The sequence below is a fragment of the Notolabrus celidotus genome, chromosome 6 (assembly GCF_009762535.1).
Source record: "Notolabrus celidotus isolate fNotCel1 chromosome 6, fNotCel1.pri, whole genome shotgun sequence".
Taxonomy (NCBI): domain Eukaryota; kingdom Metazoa; phylum Chordata; class Actinopteri; order Labriformes; family Labridae; genus Notolabrus; species Notolabrus celidotus.
Genome location: NC_048277.1, coordinates 12,040,052 through 12,055,279, shown reverse-complemented (window position 1 = coordinate 12,055,279; position 15,228 = coordinate 12,040,052). Strand labels below are relative to the sequence as shown.

Below are 15,228 nucleotides of genomic sequence, written 5' to 3'. Positions count from 1 at the left end.
GCTGCAGTGAGTTTGTTGTATATTTAGACAACCATGAGATAGTACACTGAAGCAGAACGTTTTGCACATATAAACCAAACACGTCACAGAATGTATGGGTAAGAATTAAAAGCTTGAAATCAATGCATTGTAAACTGGAAGTAAACTTTCTTTGAATAAATATGCCAACATCAGCTTTTCTCTCAGTTAGACCTGCAAATGTGAGGTGTCATTGTTTGAACGCCTTCAAGATAAAAATAATGTTAATGTAGCGCTGCATATTTACATGGCACCGCACTTCAACCTGCAACTACTGATATCGGCCACTTGGGGGCAGCCATAAGAAGCTGAACACTGATGTCCCTTTTTCATGTAGTTTTTAACACCTGCAAATATGAGACACTATCAGGAACCTTTTAGAGCTGGGTTTCAGACCACCTGATGAACATTCAAGTCTTGAATGTTTCAAAAGCAGAGAGAGTGACCAGAAAAACATCAGCATCTTTATATTTACACATCACACTTGTACATAAAGTCATCTTTAGAGATTACTTTTTCTCTCTCTTGTCCATCGGTACGTTTATTTGAACACAGCTACACGTGCAGCTTCAAATAGTGTCTGTGCTCAGTTGGATTATTCATCTGAATTTATGCAGAACTTTTTTGATGAGTTTTAAAAATGATGTCAGTCGTTAGCCTGTATGTTATATTTCCAAGAAAAAGAGCAACTTAAAGGCACTTGATATAATCAGTATTAATGAAATACTAAAATGTGGGTCCTGCAACACACAATGCAATACATTTAGCCTTTTGTTTTTGCAGAGTTAAAGGGTTTTTGTGTATTTGGTAGTAAATGGAATGCTGTCAGTCCACACATATTTAATAATTGTGTAAAAAATCACTGCCCACATTAAAGTTTCAAAATCAGAATAGCTAGAAAATAGCATTTACAGTTGAATTAATTTTGAAAGTCCACCATGTTTAGCTCTTTTTTTCCCTAATGGCAGCAGGGTTTCAAAGTTTTGGTAAATGGACCCTGCAGCCCTGATCTCACTCTGTCCTACAGAAAACCGGGGTCTTGTTCAATGGGGCCAGGGTTTTTTATGGCCCCCCCTGAAATCTGATTGGCCACCCTAGATGCCACTTCAAATCCCAAAATACAATAATAAGTAAATATTAGTGTTCCCACCTGTCAATCAAATCAGCTATGCCTCTCATAATAGAAAACTCCTAATCTTAATATCTCTGAAATTGCCGCGTTATGAAAAAATTCACCCCCCGTACAGTGTGTGCCGATTGAGAAATGAGCTATCCAGACTACACTCATTTTTTGTACCAGGCTGTAAACATGTTTATTTCTGCTTTAAAAATCAGTTTCTTTGAATGGGTGTGTATGTGGTTTCCGGTACCTCTGGAGCCAGCCTCAATCGGACACTCTAGAAACTGCAGAATTCAACACTTCTGCATTGACTTCAATTCTTGCGGCCGGAGGTTGCTGCTTGGTTTTTACAGGCTGGTACTAGCTTTCTTTGTATTCATATGTAGCACGGTTTGTTTTGCTGGTACTTCAAACTGTACAGAAATACACATCCATTTCATAAGACAGGTGTGTAGGAAAAAAATTAGTCCATCAAGAACTGCAAGCAAACTCCTGCACATCTCTAACCGTGAAATGATACATTTATTGGAAACAGTTGGGTGTTGAAGCATGGTATTCTTCTTTCAATGATCACTACCAGGCTTTTAATGAGACAGGTATGGTTGTAAATCAAAAGTTTAACTACACACTCACACCAGCAAAGTGGTTACCATAGCAACCTAAACTAGAGGCTAACATGAACATAAATCATAGACCAAATCCACCATCCAAAACAAATCTAACAAAACTGTCAAAGAAAAGAACGACAGTATACCTAATAAGAAAACAACATAACAGTAATGGTTAAGAGGCCCACATACTTACAAGTCAAACAAGTTATTTAATGACACTGTGCAAGCTCAAAACACATGCAGTGGAGTACAAATGAGTAATCAACACAAAGATTCTCACTGCTACTATACTGAAAAGATGTATTTTTGTCATCCACTTCATTCATGTTACTCTTTCATGAGGACTCTGTGAATAAAAACCCAATTCAGTTTCAAAACAGTCCTTTTGGGGTTGACTTCATTATGCCATACAGAGATATGCTGAGGGAGACTTTGTAAGTGAGTGAGTGGTTTATATCTGGTGCACATGGGTGCTTACCTTTTTGTGGGCGCCTGACACTCATAGCATCCATGTGCAGGATTTGATGCAGTTTTTGAGCATTTTTAAATTGTGACTATCAATCAATCAGACTTTATTTGTAAAGCTCTTTTCATACAATTACATTTTAAAGCAAAGTACTGTACATAAAAACAACTTAAAATAGAATACATTTAAAATATTACAAAATAATAAGACCCCCCCCATCCTAATCCCAACCCCATTCCAGACCCCAAACCCACCCCACAATACTAAGGTTAAGAACAAGATATATGCAAAAAATAAAAATAAAAATAGATAATAATACAAATAAAACAGATAAATAAATGAAAAATTGAAAAGAAGTTGCTGAACGACTATGAACAGAACAGATGTTTTTATTTTATTTCCTATAGTCCTTGAAGAATGTGTTTTTTTTTTAATGTTGCTGCAGGTTCAAAATATTTGTATACAGGACTTTAACATCTGGATGATACTTTAATGATATTAAATATGATTAATAGAGATGGAAAGGGTGAATACGTTGTGTTTGTGTGTAGTCTGGACATGCCCCTGCTGCAAACATCAACAGCTGAGTCCATTGATGTCCTGAAACAGCTAATAATTTGTTCTCATAAAATGTATTTATGGGCCTTATTGCATACTTTTATTGCCTGCTGTTGATGTATGAGTAAAAATGAAAATAATCTTATGGCTCTGAGGTTGTCTGTCTCTTCTTTTATCAAAAAAGTTAAATTCTTAACAGGGAAAAAAAATGTTTCAGTCATGCTCCCCTCATGTTGAAAAAAAGCTGGGAGGCCCTTTTCTTGTTCTATAATTAGAACTTAAGTGTCAAATAAAAAAACAGAGCTCTCATAACTCAACAGGTCAGCACCTTCATATCTGAGTTTCTTACCTTTTGTGCAGTGACAGTTTCAGCCTCAAGGTGTTGCTATTTACTCTGAAACTCGTAAAAAAACAACATGTGGGCCTGCTTCTTGCTCTATTTTTTCCACAACATATAAAACCTCTAACCCCTCCCTTTCAGTAATAACATGAAAAACACTTAAGCTTGAGTGTTATGTTTATATGTAGCTCTTTTATGATGCCTGTGTGCATGTTAAGTGCACTGTATGTATGTCACAGTGTGTTCTCTGCAGACACACCCAGTCTCAGTTAAACCCAGTATGAGGACTCCTTCTGAGTCCTCTGGATTTAACGTTACCCTAAACCACAAGCATACATTTCCCCCTCTGCTGAATGGAGGACCTTACCCTATAACGCAATTACCCAGAGGCCCTTGGGGTGTGCTTAGAGTACTGGCAGCATGCCCACTTCTCATGGTAATGCACGCTCACACACAAGAGTACTGTATGCTCTTACATCAGCACATTAGGTGTGGTCCTGCAGACAGGCTGGACCCTTGTGACCACATGATGCCAGGAGGGGGGACTGTAGAGACAGGTCTGGATCTGTCTTTAACCCAGTTTCAGGACCATGCCCCAGCTCTTCATATTGAAATATTGTATTTTTGGGCAGCAAATTCTTTTCTGTAGATAAAACAAGATGAGTCACTGTAGGATGAAAAGGAAAGATGCTGTCTCTTTTAGATTACAGGGATCATCAAGGGTTGTAGGAATATCATAGTAAGTCATGGAAGGAAGGATGAACCTTACATCATGTGTGGGTGAAGAAAATCTACATTACAATTGTCATTTTTTCTATATAAGTGAAATCTGCAAACATGGCTTCTATAGCTCAAAGGCCGGACACAGTGCATGGGAACCAGTGATCAGATTAGCCACGATCCAGCCTGTCCACAATCAATGTCAGCGTGATCATTCTGCTCCTCTGATTTGTGTGTTGTAATGTGCTCTAATGTGTGAATACTTATTGTTTACAATGGAAAACAAAGGAGATGCTGTACAGGCCTCTGAAGAATTTACAACATACACTATGCCTCCCCGGAGTCTCTGCTGAGAACCAGCCAAGAACAAGTCCAGCACATCATCACCCCATACAGCAAATGATATGTTAATTCTTGACTCTGTGCATGGATTAGTCAGAAATTAGCAATGTGCAGGTAGCCAAATGATGTGTCTTTGATGACAACAATGAGCTGTTTCCCTGTTTGTTGTGTTTTGTGAGTTTCCTGCTGGTTAGAGCTAAGGGTATGATCTGCAGGCTACGAGATAAAACTTCCCAAAGTTTAGCTATAAGGGTCACTCAAGTTGTTTGAAGGGGCAGGGGCGGGGGAAAAAAAAGGGCACCTCCTTTCAAACCCCTGGTACTCAGTTTAGGGATATTGTAAATGTATTGACTCAGTGGTAACAAGAGGGGGTTCTGAGGGTCCTCCCCTAAAATACAACATCAAGTTCAATATTTTTGTGAGCAATTGTAGTGGAAATTGAATTATGAAAAAGGAAAACACAATAATACTGATATATATCTACATAATTGATTATATCACATAGTTAACATAACAATGTTATGGAATTGTGTAATTCACTGTGGGGGTATCTAGAGGGCACCTTTGTGCATTTAATTCAGAGGGCACTTTAACAATTTATCCTGAGGTTATTTTTCCACACTAAGTTCAATAGAAGTCCATCCAGAGGGCTCTTTTTTACATTTTACACATTTGAGGAGCATCCAGAGGGCACTTTCTCATGCGTTTCCAATGAAAGGGTAACTGAGAAGGCCATTTGTAAAGTTTTATCTAATCCAAGAGGGTACATTAGCACAATTTATTTCAGATATGAAATAAATTGAGTACACAACTGTCTCTTAATATGTTGAACTCATCATTTTTTGTCCATAAGTTGTTTCTTCTAAGGTAAATATTTTTGAAGTCTCCTCAACAAAAACACAGAATAGAAATCCACCCCTGGAGTGTCAAAAATGATTTAAAAAAATGAATGCATTATTATTATTGTTATTGTTATTATAATTATCATTATTATTATTAATATTGTTATTATTATTATTATTATTATTATTATTATTATTATTATCATTACCACTATGACCATTGTTGTGGCATCGTCTTTATTTATTATATTTTATTCTATCTTATTCTATTCTATTTTATTTTGTATCTGATTTTATTTTTGGGTTATTTATCTGATTTTATCTAATTTATTTAATTCATTTTTTTGTGATACATCTCTGATTTGATTCGGATTTGATCGTCATGATTTTATTTGTTAAGTATTTTACACATAAAAGAAAGGAGGATAACCCCCTCAACAACCTCAGTGTCTGAAAATTATTCAACCCAGTGGTCTGCACCAGAAAGTTGTGCTTTAATTAGTTTTTTATAGCATTGATTAAGTGTGTAGGTTTATCTTCACCTTCTTGCTGCTGGTTTTTAATTGCCCTACACCTATGTGGTGTGCATTTAATCACCCTTCTTCAAAAGTGCACACAGTCTCATAAATAGAGACACAGAGGTGCCTCATCTCTGAAATACCTTACTTCCTGGAAAGATCTAACTTTTATGTGTGACCTGATGATGTGCACAAATCAAAGCAGACTGCATTGACCTTTCCTGTCCTGAATATTTGTGAGGTTTTCTTCAACATGATAAAAAGACAGATCACTACTACTTAACAAACTGTGAAAACAATTACCAATGTCTCACATTATGACCTCTGACGGAGGGCTGCTGGTGTTGTCAGCTCTGCACACATCATCCTGAATGATTTGGAGCAAACAGTACCTGCTTCTGCAGCAGCACTAAACTATTCCTGTTCCTGCTGCTTGGTCTGATCTACCTGTGTGACCTCATAGGCTGCTCCACATCCACAGACCTACTTTGTAAAGAGAAACTCAGACAGACGCATCCAGGACAGAGTCACAGGGATGCATTTTACAGCTATGGATACATCCCAAAGGCACAACTTAATACAGCAAAGTTAATTAAGACACTGCAACATAAATCACTGTATGGACCTCTAAGGTTACCTGGGTTACAATCTGGAATAGAAATTAAGCTTCATGATGAATGGATTTAAAAGATTAATTAGTGATTGCTCCTCCTCAGATGTTTATAAGGATGCAGAGGTTAACCTTGAGCCTGTGACTCTCATACCGCCCCTCTGTACCACAAAACCTTAAATTTCCTCTCAATAATACTTGTTTCAGTGACTTACAGCTAACAAATCATTCACAGGAGGACCAGCCGTAAAGCTACATTGCTATGCATTTTGCCAGCCTAAGCTGCTTTCATGCAGCTCTTTCTGACCTTTGACCTTTCTGTTATGGGAAGAGAGGGACAATACAAATGAACAGTTGCATTTTTTCTGGTTCAATAAATCTGTCTTTACTTGTATTCTGCAAATTCATACCAATACTGTCTCAAGACACTTTCTACGTTAGGTGTAAGTCTGTCAGTTTGTTAAGCTCTGGGAGTCATACATGGCTATCATCAGGGATGTACATGTGGATTTTATCTAAAAAGAAACTGTGGAAATCACAATTGGTTAATTCACTTTAATTTATTTTGTACACTTGTCAACTAGTTTTGGTATTGGCAGATGGTGGAGGTGTGTGTGTGTGTGTGTGTGTGCAGGATGAGTGTTAGTCTGTTCTTGACTGTTATATGTAATGAAAAATGTCAATAAACATTGTGAAAAAAAAACAACTTTGAGGAAAAGATAAAATAATTAATATTCACTTCACCTTCAATGTCATCGCTGATCAGTGTGTGTGATTCATATCACATCAACAAGAGAGACAAATCCCAAGTATGACTCCCCTCTTAAAAATAATATTTTTTTGACTTTCTTTTTGACTACAGCTGAGTCCACAAATTGTATAACTATCTTTTTTTTTAATTGATTACAGTGTCATCTCTCTTATTTCCTGTAAGCATGATTACATTGTTTTGTATTAAGAATAATATATTCTTTCTGGTTGAATTAAATGTGAATACCCACCATACATGAGTGAGTGTTTGCACCTGCATGCTCCAGCCAGAGCACTTAGGTCAATGCACCAGACGTTTTTAGATGTGCCAAGATCGATTGGCTCAAGACAAGACGTGACAGAGCTTTCGCGGTGGCTGCTCCCACAATGTGGAACAGTCTGCCTCCAGATATTAGATGTTCACAGACCATTGAGAGTTTTGAATCTTTGCTATTAACACACCTCTTTCCGTTGGCTTTTAATACCTGCTGAGCGAGACACCCCAACATTTTATCTTGCTTTTATTTATTGTGTTTTCTTTTTTGTTTTATCTATTGCATTTTTAATACCTATTCTTTTTTTTAACTAATTGTTTTTGTAAATTGTGTTTATAAGCTTGTACAGCACTTTGGCGAACTGCAGTTGTGCTATATAAATAAAGTGTTACCCGCCTAGAATACATCTCTTAACCCTGTTTATCCTGCAGGAAACACTGATAGATGAAAACAGCTGTTTATTGGTCGACAGAGGCGCACCATCAAAAGGTGATTTTATCATTTGAATGTAAAAAGATTAACAGATCCAAGACGCCTGGACAAACTATCTGCTGGAAAAGCTTATGTCGGGTTAGAAATGCAGGAACTATGTTAATCAGATTTTGGTGGTGTGTTGTTTTGCACTTTGTTCATTGCATGTGTAGAATTTCTCAGATGTTCAGTTTTTATTCTACTGTCCATCATATCATGATCTCAGGTGCCTCCTTTTCAACAAAATATTAGAAAACTGTCCTGAATTGTTTTCCATGTCCGATGAAGATAGACTTCAGTTCCTGTTTACTCACAAAGTGTTCCAGTTTGCTCAGTTTGTGTTGAATGCTGTTCAGCAGCGTAGGAGCACACTCTATGTCTGATTTAGTTGTTGTCACTGTCAAATGTCTGAAGTGTACCTCTGTGCTTTTTAATTACTTTAGGTCATTGCTGGACATGTGACGTAATTTAACTGCTCTTCTTTTTTCTTTTTCCTCTTATGTTGTTGCTCCTATTTTGTTTTGTTTTTGTAGTGTCTTGTAAGTCCATATGGGCTGGGCACCGGTGCAAGACACGATGAATAATAAATAAACTAAACTAAACTGTTCAAATGAACAGAAGATCTTTGAGATAAGTATCCAACAAGAATCTATAGATGTGCCCTGTCTGTGTTTTTTGTTAACAAGTCAGAGTTTCTGACTCAATTCTGTCTATCCACAATATTTAATATAACAATGAGAACTATTTATGAATGATGTAACTTTTGCATAGTAGATTTTTTTTTAAAGCAGCATTATTTTCATCTGTGAATGCACAAGAATCTTAACTGTAAACTTCCAAACTAGTCGTGGTCAGAACTCTGCAGGGTACCTCAGAGTCAGGAGATAAAAACACAGCCATGATCAGGACCTAAAGTAAAAGAGGAGAGTAAGAGGCAGCAGGTATGAAAAAGATAGATTTATTTAATGACAAATTAAAACAGAAAGAGTCAAGGAGTTTGAGGGAGAGCAGCAACATTACTGAGACTCCACACGAAGAGCAAGGGAGAGATGATTGGCTTGACCTCCCTCCCTCCTCTTAGACAAAAAAGGAAAATAAAAGACTTACCACACAAACAAGAGGACAGAGAGACAAATATATGAGGAAAAAAGAATCCATCTGGGGAAAAAAACAAACCTTCAGAAGAACGACACAACTTGCTTTTTAACTACAAACACTGAAGTTTAGCCACAAGTTTTACAACTGCCTTTTAATTTTTGTTTTTAAAAGTCATTACAAAAATGATAATTATGATAATCTCCATTTAATAATAACAATAGCAACATTGTAACGGTAGAAACTGTCCCTCATTCCTGGTTAGGTGATCAGTCAATCAGTGGTTGAGGCCGACACTGACAGCAGACAGAGCGAGACGGAGGAAGAGAAGAAATGAAAGAAGAAGAAGAAGAAGAAGAGCAGGGAGATGAGACAGGAGGAAGTGAGCAGGCTTTTTGCCACATGTCCATGTCACACACATACACATGTACACACTCACACACATTCACAGACATACACAGACAAAGAAAGAGTTCTTCTCTCCTCTCATACAAAAACACTAAATAATTAAAAAGAAATAACGTACTTCAGAAATAAACCCAAAAGAAAATGCTGACTCAACTGAAATGCAGTGTATTTTTTTCCTCGCTTTGAAAAACAAACAAAAAATAGTTGAAAATGCTCTGACATACAGTTAATTCATCCACATTTACACCTGCACACACTGCCTGTGATGCAAAGAACAGGTATGTGTTCAGTGTGTTGTGAGACCTCCACTGTTTGAGTCCAATCCATGAAAATGTAAATAAAACAAACATCCAGGGCGGACATCGCCGTGCGCCTCCTTCAATCCGTACAGTATGAGAGCAGAGTCTGTTCTATGAACTATCAATGACGACGGTCAACTATTTAAAGAGCATCCGATGCACAATCTTTAGCTTCGGGTGAACCCGTGTGGTCCAGATGTGGGCCGGAAGGAGACCAGATGGATGCTCGGTAGACCCAGTTCATTCACTGCAGTCATCCTGGACATAACTGAGTGTGTGTGGTTGTATCGGTGCTACAGCCGCCCCGTTCCTATGGGTAACATGTCCAGTCATGGCCAGCGATGGCCACATCTGTCAGAGGAGGAGATAGTTCTCCTCATCTGCTGTTTGGAACGTTGTCTGCTCTGGGTTTCAGTTTGAGCAAGTGAATACATGGAGATGCCCGCTGTGGAGAAACACAGCCACAGACGAGTATGTGGAGCCCTGTGTGTGTTTGGAGTGTGAACCGTTCGATCCAGGAGGTGCAGATAGTTCTGAGGTGGGTTAAAAGCAGCAGGATTATTTCGGGGTGTGCGCTAAATAGCTGGCTAGCTACCCCGCACTGACCAGGAGTCCTTGTTGAAATCTAGCTTGAGTGAGCAGCCTCCGCTCTGTGAGGAGGATGGAGAGCTGCTGTACTGTTTGAAAGTGTGAGGATGACTGAGGGTAAGAGGGAAACGGAAATAAAGAGAGGAAGGGGGGAGGGGGGCTCGACGGAACAGCTTCTCAGTTTGTGGCCGTGTTTATGACCAATAGACAAGAGACTGCATGTGCGTGCATGAGTCTCACTTAAACGTTTGTGTTTTAAGAAGTCTATAGCCATCACTACACAGCCATGTCCATGTGTATATATTCCTCCATCCATCCATCCATCCATCCATCCCTCCATCCATCCCTCCATCCATCCATCCATCCATTCATTCATCCATCCATCCATCCCACCCCATGGGTCTCCACAACTGCCTGATCAGACAGTCCAGTTCCACTTTTCAAGGGGTGAGGCTGAGATGGGGGGGCGCTGTGAGGTCACAACTTATTTGCCCCCCAAAAAAATGCCCCCTTGCACAGTCTGTAACTTTTTGACCCTCTTCTTTTGAAAAGTTCTTAGCACATGGAGATGGTGACGTTGATGCCCAGATTGCCGTTCTCTGCGAACAGCTGTGCGATGGACGTGTCGAACACCAGGCAGTCGCTGTTCATGATCGCCGTGGCGATGCCCTCGTGGATGGAACGTGGTGTGGCCTCCCAGGTCAGGCGGCGCCGGTGCCCGTTAAGCTCCAGCCTGTAGGCAAAGTTCTCGGCCTGCTTGCGAGTCCCGATGAGCTGCACGATGGCAAAGAACTGTTGGTGGCCGTCGTATTTCTCCTGCTTCTCCAGGACCAGCATGAAGTGGAAGCCGAAGCAGGACTGCATCATCACCCAGTCCACCGCGCCCGGGAGATTGATGTCTGTAGCCAGGAACACAATGTCCTCCCCCTGGACAGAGACAGACACATGCCATGTTAACCAGGTTTAGTTGAGGTGACAGTATCATGGGAAGTTATGAGAAATGAAAATGATTGAAATGTCTTCATAGAGGCAGTGCAGACAGATTCTTTTTCAAGACCCACACAGAGCAGGGATTTAAGTAGGGCTGGTGATGTGGTGTCATAGTGCTGAGTGTATGTCTGATGAAAAATACCAACTGTTGTGGTACCCGGGGAGTCACGCATTTAGTATGCTGAACATGCAGCAGACAACAGTTGCCTCCTACAAACGGATGATAATTTGGAGGAGCCTGACTCTGGGTTAATGCTCCTTTTATTCTTCTGTCTTTGTTGTGTTTGTTTTTTTGTTTTAGTTTAGTTCCTTTTTATACTCCTGCTCTATGGCCTTGAATTGGGTACACATTTCTTTTTAACTTAACTTAGTTGAATGTGGCATGATCATTTAAAGGAGCACACTTCTATAAAGAACAAACAAGAGGCACATTTTAAAAAGTATACAAACTGTTGATGTGTATCTTTCTTAAAAACTGAGGATGAATATTGTAAATCATAAAAATTTATAAAAAAATGTGTTCACATGTGTTCTATATGTCATGCCTTTGATTAAAAGTTTAAGTTTCTATTTTCTTTGTGTTATTTTTGTAACTGGTTTAGGGCTTCTATTTTGAAGGCTGGGTTTGCCGCTGACATGCTGGGTAACAGGTGGCAACAGGTAGAGCTGGGCGATATTGAAAAAGATGTTATCACAATAAAATATGTCATATCAATCGATATTGATAATTATCACGTTAAATATCTTATCATTATTTCATTGAAATGTAAAGTCAGATTTTTGGTCCTGAGTGAAAGTTGAATAAACCAGACAGTTTGTTAGTTTGTGTCTGGATTGAGTTTTCTGATGAACTTCTTGAATCCATTATTTCTGACGGTGCTAACAGGAAGCAGGTTTTTCGTGTAAGATGAGATTTTTGTGAAGTTTTATTTTATAGATTCTTTTTTTTCCAGATAATTTGCATAGCTCGATTCAAATTTACAACAAAGATATATTAAATTGTATTCTGTGTATTGTTTTGAGTTTTGCACTCCCCTTTAAGGTTACTAGGAGTTATGAGGAGAGTGATAGTGTTTCCCACAATGCAGTGAATGCATCACGGTTATCCAGTGTTTATTAGTTGTACTCATAGACTGTAAAAAATATGGACGTAGGATCCATGACGTCACCCATCTGTTTCTGAAGAGCTGTTTTGAGACCAATCGGCTGCAGCAGCCATATTGCTTCTGTCGAGCCAGTGTGACGTAAATAGGCGGGCTTTGAGCCTCCTAGCCAACAGCTGCAGTGTTCCTGCAGGCAGCTGTGCCTCTCATTGGAAGACTAGTAATCTCAATATCTTCTAAATTACCGAATTAGAAAAAAATTCACCCCCCTCACAGTGAGAGGACATCTAGAAATTAGCTATTCAGACTACACTCCTCTTTTGTACCAGGCTGTAAACATGTTTATTTCTGCTGCAAAGATCGTCTTTTCCCCATTCATGTGTATGTGACTTCCGGTACTTCCGGAGCCAGCCTCAAGCGGATCCTCGATGAACTGCAGCTTTTAACACTTACGCATTGGACTCATATTTTTAGACCGGAGGTTGCCGCTTGGTTGTACTACGGTCGCGGTGGACATTTAAAGTATTAGAAATGCACAGCAGAAGTTGTCTCTATGCTCTTCTTTACCCACATCCTGAAAGTATATTTAATGAAGTGTATTAAGTTAATAGTTAATGCAGAGTCAACACAGTGTCAGACTAACGACTCTGCTTTGAGCTGGTAGGTTTTGAGTTTTCTTCAGTGTCACTGTTGCTCGTTTCAGCTGAGTTTACATTCCGCTCCAAACATCTTTAAGCCCCGCCTACCTCTTACACCTTCGACATGATTGGCTGTTCAATGCTGTCTTCTTCTTCCTTCTAAAGTTGGATGGCAACTGGCTTTTAAGCCACATTAGCGCTGCCCCCTTTCCGATGGTTGGGGGTGTAATTACAGGTTTAGATATATCAAATTTGTATCAAACATTCATTATATTTATATTGAGAAAAATTATATCACAATAATTCTCGTTATCGAAGTATCGCCCAGCCCTAGTAACAGGATATAAACAAATGCCGGTATGATGAATGAAGGTACAGGGTTTTTATTGCCTTGGTTTGGTGGTGGTGTTTAATGTGATGATGCTTTGTTCCCTTTGAATGTTGAGAAGTGGGTAATCACTGAATTATAGTAAATAAGACCAATCTGTTGAGAGTCAAACCACTCATTCTTGCTGGGACCATTACAAATATGTTCAGTGCACTTAACATGTTTCTGTCAGGCTGATGATGTAATCCAACATTTAATACAGATTACTTTTTCTCAAGGTCTTCTGAATTTTTTTCTACTCAAAGTTTATCTTTCTGAAAACAGATATTCTGCTGTCAACAAATATGAATACTTTTTTCCTTCAACAAATGCTGCTGATCAACCTTATGTAGCTTAAATTATAGAGAGAAATGGCAACAATAGTTCCAATAACTCTGCATGTAAAAAAATAATGCCTCACTTACAGTTTGTCTGAAATTAAGCAACCAAACTGCAAATTTGTCATATTTGAAGGTGTTAAAAAGGAAGATCTTCCAGCCTTAATGACCATCATAAATGGACTGATTATTTCCCAGGATCTCTTTAAGGTCACATGATCATCTTATCAGAAGATTCAATCAAACAATTGTAAATATTTACGTATTTCACCTCTGGGCATTCATTGGCATCATTTATCAGAGAAGAGCAAGCTGAGGAGAAGGGACAATGAGACAAACCAAGATTATGAAGTTTGAAGACTTGCTTTTTTCCTTCTCTGGTAGTCATGCTGCTAGCTTTGATTCCAATTAGTTTTTTTGAAAGATTCTTAATAGCTGGTTGGTTTCACAGCACAGTTTTCTCCTCATGTGAGCAAGGTTCATTAAGTATGATGTAGTATGAGGTTAGTATGAGTCTAACCTGCAGTGTGGTGATGGACTTGTGCTGGTGCATCAGGTGTGGCATGACAGCGTCCAAGGATCCCTGCCACTTGCAGGATGCTCCAGGGCAGGGGCAGGAGTACGGCCGGAACTCGCACAGCTCTTCATGCTCCGTCTTGTCAGTGTGAGGCAGGGTGACTTCACAGCCCGACGATGCGTACTTGCAGGGGAAGAGGACCGAGTTTGCCACCTTCTCCATGGCCAGATTCCTGATGGAGCCAAGAGGGCCTCGACAGGTGGGACAGCAGGTGAGTTTGGGCCGGCAATTGGAGCATACCTGAGAATGAACACATCAGCCAGTTATGACTTTAAACTTACAGTGATCCAGGACAAACTTCCTGAAGTTACTTGCAGGTACTTTTTAGGGATGGGCATTTCAAGCCAAAATACTATTCAATAATCACTGGCATTTTCAAATAACCAGGCGAGTTAACCAGCAGCAGGACGGGGTGCTGCTAGTAGCGGGCACTGACAGCGTCGGCCTCACTCTTTATGTCGGTATTTCTGTGACATAGTGTGGCGTATACGTTTACGTTTTACATACGTACTCAGTCTCTGGAAATATATGTGTAACAGTGTGGGATTTAAAATGGAGAAAATCGCCATGACTTTTGCTAATTTTTTCTTCTTCTATAGCTATTTAATGCAGTTAGCATTCTTCTCGTTCTGTTTCTTAATGTGGTTAGCAAATAGCTTTAAGAATATCGATCATCGTATTGCAACCAGGCACTGGTAAAAACGCTGAAAATGTGTACTTTTAAATGAGAAAATATTCACATTAACTCTTTGATTTTTACTATGTGAACGAATGTTCGAATATAAGAATATTAGAAAATCATTGCTGATCCTGTTTTAAGTCCTGCCTTTAGCCTGACATGATTAGTTTCAGTCCTTAAACTTTACACATGATAGTCATGTAGAGTCGGTCATGCTGTTATATATTCATAAATTGTTACCTTTTTACTTGACACTATTTTTCAAATGTAAAATTTATAAAAAGGATCACAGTTGGGCAGACAACAATCATTTATATTTCCCTAGTTCTACAGTTGAATCAAGCAAACACTTTTTTCTGCCAGTTAAAACACTGATTTGTAAAGGTTATCTACTCACTCCAAAGGGACATCATTTACCCTAAACTTCAAACCTCTTAAAGCTGTTTTAAATAAAAGTTATTTCTACAATGTGTTTTGCAGCAAAGCAAAAAAAAACAGTATCCCT

General features: G+C 39.0%; 1 protein-coding gene across 1 annotated transcript in view; it reads right to left on the bottom strand.

The window, feature by feature from the left end:
* Nucleotides 1-8,583: 8,583 nt before the first annotated feature.
* The window catches only part of siah1 (siah E3 ubiquitin protein ligase 1), a 35,259-nt gene continuing 28,614 nt past the window's right edge, over nt 8,584-15,228 (bottom strand). Inside the window, exons 4-5 of the mRNA XM_034685581.1 lie at nt 13,988-14,284; nt 8,584-10,958 (exon numbers count right to left, since the gene is read on the bottom strand). Of these exons, the coding sequence (XP_034541472.1) occupies nt 10,587-10,958; nt 13,988-14,284 (669 nt within the window). The 3' untranslated portion in view covers nt 8,584-10,586. The remainder of the gene's footprint in view (nt 10,959-13,987; nt 14,285-15,228) is intronic.